General features: G+C 43.2%; 1 protein-coding gene across 1 annotated transcript in view; it reads right to left on the bottom strand.

The window, feature by feature from the left end:
- Window positions 1-5,706, bottom strand: part of LOC108802861 (guanylate-binding protein 1-like) — a gene marked incomplete at its 3' end in the record, with an annotated part of 56,285 nt that overhangs the window by 45,813 nt on the left and 4,766 nt on the right. Inside the window, exon 3 of the mRNA XM_018574715.1 lies at window positions 4,899-5,111. Coding sequence (XP_018430217.1) covers window positions 4,899-5,111 — 213 coding nt within the window. The remainder of the gene's footprint in view (window positions 1-4,898; window positions 5,112-5,706) is intronic.

Here is a 5,706-nt window from a genome sequence, read left to right as displayed (position 1 = left end):
TGGAGTAGATCTTGTTATACACCAAGATGGCGGCACCCACATGCTCGAGCGCAGCCATCTTGATGTATACCAAGATCTACTCCAAAATGGCGGCGTGCATGTGCAGAACGTGCTGGTGGCCGATATTGCCACCGCTTGTTTAGCGTGTGACTTCGCCGTCATGTGACGTCACACACTCCGCCTCCATGAGGCCCTTGTTATAACCCTTTGTTATAGTCACCGGCGTTTTCTGAAAACAAATTGATGTATGCCCGAATATCGCTTTAGTATATTCAGGCAAATATTAAATCTGTTATTTCGTTGATTTGCAGGTTTGTCCGAATACGAATGCTCATGTCTAAGAATAGATATAAAAGGGGGGGAAAATGATACAAATAAAATAGAATACATCACGCTGATCACTGGGAGAGAAGCTGTATGCTGGTGGAGGAATTATACAGCTCTGCCCACTAAGCCTTGAATGTAAGTTTTTAAAGAATTTATGATTAAAAGTTTTTTAAGGAAACTTTATACTATATGGCATCTAAATTATTTTCCATGGGGCACTGAATAAGTTACAAGGAGAAATGTTAAAGTTTATTTTCAGATCAAATGTATTATTTGGAGAATGCTGCATCATGGCCACTAGATGCAGCTGAGGAGCAAAGGAAATAAGCATTCCATAAGATTTCACAAGATTCTACAAGCGTTTGGAATCTGTCTTTAGGAATTTGTACCTATTCAGCTGAAATAGCATTTGTGAGGTCAAATAACTGGGTGTTCACAAAGGTTGAGGTTTGGGCTCTGAGCGAGACTCTAGAACCTCCACACCAAACTCATTAAAACATGTCTTTATGGATTTGCTTTGCTCACAGAGAACAGTCATACTGGAACACAAAATGGCCTTACCCTAACTGTTGTCATAAGAATGAAAGCACTGTAATATTGACAATAGCCTTCATTGACAGTACCTGAATTCAATCATTCAGCCACTGAGGACAGGTCGACCCATACAAGACAGGAACACTGCAGCAATCCTGAAGTCTACATTCTGCAGTACACCCTGAAAAGTGTTTTCATTCAGAAGCCCTGTACTTGGTGACATGCTGGAAAAGACCTGGTCTCCCCCGCCGCCTCCCTAGACACACTGCAGATCCTCTAACATCAGCTGTCTTCCTACAGTGATAATTAATGCACTGCAGTGGTGTTTAGTCTCTCTTAAAGAACAACTCCACCATTAAATGTGTCACCTGTTTTTGCTATAAACAACATTTCTGAAACAAATGGGAGGGAAAGTCATCATGTTAAATCTTGTGATACCAGCCATTTCTGCCTGTGCCTTCTGCAACCTTAAACCTTGGCAAGCAGTAGCCTTGCCGTGGATACGTTTTCCTGAGCTTCATGACCCATATCAGTTTTTTTCATTCTGATCAGAGGACTTCTAGAAAGCACACTCCTATGGGGAGGAGTCTCTGGTTTTGCAGAAAAAGAAACTGCATTCTCTCTGCCCCTCAAGAAGGATACAGTTTTGGTCCTGATTCTTTCAGTTTGCAAGACCTAAAACTCAAGGACACAGTCAATACATCCTTTAGTAAGATGACTGGTCTTGGTTACCATAAATGTAGGCGTTTCCATAAGGTTTTTCCCAACTATCCCTTGTTTGACAATTTAATTTACAAGGACATGAAGCACATGAACAAGGTTTTTTTTTTCCTTCTTCATCCTCCAGAAGATTTAATTAATAGGTGGATCAGCCCACTAGTCATAGATCTGCCCATAGCTTGTCTCAATAAGGCCACTGTCTTGCTGGGTGGAGGATGTACCAACATTTAGGGACACAGCGGACCAGAAGTTGAAGTCGTTGGCCAGGTCGATGTATTCCTTATTGGACTCTCTTATGCAGCCTGTATCTGACTCCATCACTAGGGGCTCAGACGGTTACTGACTGGTATAGGACCTTGCAGCAGAACCTGACCACGGAAGGAACACTGCAGCCTCTTGCCAAGCTGATGGATCAAATGGTTCAGCCTCATAAACACCTGTGCAACACTGCACTGGATGCTAGTCATTTGGACTGTCACCTTAGTCTCACTTTTGTGAATATGAGAAGGGTCCTGTGGCATGTTGGTCAGCAGTTCAGACTTCTATGAGGTCTCTTCTACAACTTCACTTCATTAAAGGCCACTTGTTCTGCCTAAACCTAAATAAACTCTATTAGAACGCTGGTGGGGGTAAGAGCACTGTTCTTCCCCAGTCGCACAAACTTAGGAATCAGCATCACAGAAACGGCCCCTTTCATTCCAGAAACTAAACTGGGAGATGACTCAATGTGGACACATGGGGCAGGGAGATAGTGACCTCAGGTATTAAGATAGAATTCCTAAGCAGTCTATTCGAATATTCGGAATATCAAATATTCCTTTCTCCCCTGTGTGATCTGCAGACCTTTACCAGGCTTCAGTTGGCCTTTTCTCTCAAGGTGTTATTCCACCATCTCCCCTCTGGAATTGATTTCAAGTCAAATATTTTCACAGTCCTCAGTGGAGAAGGAATCCACCCATCCTGAAGCTCGAGGCTCTTGAAGCCTCTGTGCAATTCCGCAAATGTTGACTTGCTCACTTATCAACTACCTTCACCATGGCAACTTCCTGTCCTCAGCAGACATCCAGTATGCATATCTACACATCCCCATCTTCCCTGGCTATCAACATTTTCTGAGCTTTTCTGCGGGCACAAACCACTATTAATGGATGGCTTTTCCCTGTGGCCAGCCCTTCACACCCAGAGTGTTTACAAAGGTACTAGCCCCAGTTCTAGCTCTCTTGAGATTCTAAGGCAACTCCGTTATTGGTTAGCTCAGTCATCTGATACTCAGAGCTACTTTGTCATAGGAACCAGAATTCCTAGATTATTCTTCTGAATTTCCAAGGGTTCCGGTGGCTGCTGAACACCAAGAACACTTAGTCAAGCTATCTCTTCAACTGAAGTTCTGAGTATCACTCTAAATATTAGATCATAGAGGATCTTTTTTCCTGTTGAATCTTTGCAGGTCCTCACTGTGCTGCTGAGAGTTCTCAGTCTAATTGTTTGAACCTTTGAGGAAATCCTATTTGCCCAGTTCAGCACCAGGGCTCTACAGTAGGACATTTTGTCCAGATGGGACAAATCTTTGCTCACCTTGGACAGCAAAATCTACCTGTATCCCCAGAACATAGTCACCGTGCAGTGCTCGATCAGTTCCCCAATGCTGCCCTCAGGCAAGTTATTCCTGTTCCTCATGTGAAAGATACTCACAACAGACATTAGCCTTTCTAGCTTGGGGGAGTCCTAGGCACCCTGTCAGTATAAGGCCACCCTTTGCTAGAGGAGATTACCAAACAAAGAATAGATTATGGCCAAAGAAGCGGAGCTCTGAGCCAAAACCCAATTAGAAAGCAGCTCCAGAGCTACTATGGTAATGGAAAAAGCAAACTATATACCTGCAATAGACACCTAGGAGCTCAGAATAAAACATAAAATGATGATGCTTGATCTTCATGTTTGATAAATAAGCCTTGTTCCATGGTTAACTCCTTACCTCTGGATACAAGCAAGAATTTTACACATATATGGGTGAAATCGTGAAGGTATATCAGAACCATCATAAAGGGTATCTCACCCATTCTTAAATATAATACACCCATCTCACCCATTCGTAAAAATACATAACTTCATCTGGGTTGTAATGGAACATTTACACGTAAAGAGGCTGAGTACATGTTAAAGGCCTTTGAAGAAAGTGTTAAGGGGGTCTCAGTGCAGCTTCAAATCATGGCCAGATGTTAGGAGAGTGCTTTGTTGTAAAGAAGCGACAATCATCCTGTTTAAAATGAAAGTTCATCAGGACTTCACCCGCCTATGGCTATTGAAAGATAACTAAGTGAGCCAGTTTTGGCAAGGATAAGGTGCCCATAAGTCCAGGACTGGTATCTATGTATTTAAGGGAAGTGGGTTTGCTTTAAAAAAGAGTCTGAAATCAGACAGGGTTGCAGACTGCGAATGAAGTGGACCCCCTGCGGGTAGATGTTTAGGCCTGGGCTGCTGCTCAACCTTTGCTGCAGAGACAGGATTTCACCCTGAGGATGTGACCAGGCCTGTCTTTGTTGTAGTTATAGTGGAAGACTGTTGGCAGATGGTAAGCTGTGTGCTAGTTCTTATTCTTTGGATGCCTTGCAGCCATGTGGGCTGGTAATATGTAACTCCCTCTAATTGATTGAGTTCAAGTGGGGGGTCCTGTTAATACTACAACACAAAGAGACCATTTTAGACAATTTTGCTTTTCCAACCTTATAGTAACAGTTTGGTGAAGGACCTTTTCTATTTCATCTTCACTGTCCCTTGTGGTAATTGGAACACTGATTGTGATCCAGATCTTCTCATTCCACACCACTACCTGACCTCACAAAAGGGCACAAATTCCCACAGACGCACTCCAAAATATTGGGGAAAGCCTTACCTGAAGAGTGAACCACAAAGGCAAAGGAAGGGGCAGGAAGTGGGGTTCATCTCCATATTAATGTCCATGGTTTTGGAATGGAAAGTCCAACAAATTCATAAAGGTGCAATGGTCAGGTGTCCACAAACTTTTGACCATATAAAGTACATTACAAAGTAACGGTGAACATAGTAATATGTTTTATTAAAAAATCTTATCCACTAAAACATCTACCTAGAATTGTGAAGAAATTGAGTTTTGAAAATGTTAAGGATCGTAGTGGGGATATTGGCAAAATTACAGGAAAGGAGAGTTCTTGATGATAGAGCCGGAGCACGTTCTCTGGATGGCAGGGGTTAGCCCCCGGTACAAAGAAATACAGTCAGTGATTGTATAAAGCATTTAGTATTGTGGATCTTTTGAAAGACATAATCAGGCCACCAACCTTTACACCTTTTCCACTTTCATTGTTATAGGATATTTCCATGGCACGCAAATTCTCTTTGTACTTTCCATGTCCTCCAGGCTTGAAGTACTCTCCCTCAATCAAATCTTTCTCTAAATCTGCAGAATATTTCTTGATGGTAGCCTCACATACCTCCTGAGACACCTTCTCATTCCTGGTCCAAAGCTCATTTTGTACATTATGTAGATTTTTCTGAAGGTAAGAAAATATATTTTAGCTATATAGTTTAGCCAAACATAACCCTTTACTAGTTTTACACTCCCTTGTTAGAGTATTCCTGGTATTTATAGACAAATCAGTAATTTAATTAGTTAAACAGTTAATTAATCAATCAATCTTTGAAAGTAGCATTCAGCTGAGTTAGCTCTCTTCTTATGCAAAAAATGTATAAGGTGCACTTGCTCTTTAAAGGGTGTACATAGGGCCCCATAGTATGATCTGTGGGCCCCCCCACCAAAACAAAAAGTACCTACCTCCGGAACACATTGCAGAGTCCACATGAGCCCTCCCACAGCCCACCACAGACCCGGCACAGCCCACCTGAGACCCTACAGAGCCCTATTGAGACCCTGCACATACCAGAGACCCTGCATAGCCGAGATGAGACCCCGCACAGACCACCTGAGAGTGACCTGCAGAGCCCACCATAGATCCTGCACAGCCCACCAGAGACTCTCTATGGTGGGCTCTGCAGGCTCTCAGGAGGGCTGATCGGGGTCCCTTTCCCTGCAAACGTGCACTCCTCTTACCTGTCAGCCCCTAGCCGCCCGCTGCTGGGCCCCGGCCT

This window comes from Nanorana parkeri, unplaced genomic scaffold, assembly GCF_000935625.1.
Source record: "Nanorana parkeri isolate BGI_ZX_2015 unplaced genomic scaffold, ASM93562v1 scaffold3182, whole genome shotgun sequence".
NCBI classification, from domain to species: domain Eukaryota; kingdom Metazoa; phylum Chordata; class Amphibia; order Anura; family Dicroglossidae; genus Nanorana; species Nanorana parkeri.
This window is presented reverse-complemented; position numbering and strand designations above follow the sequence as displayed.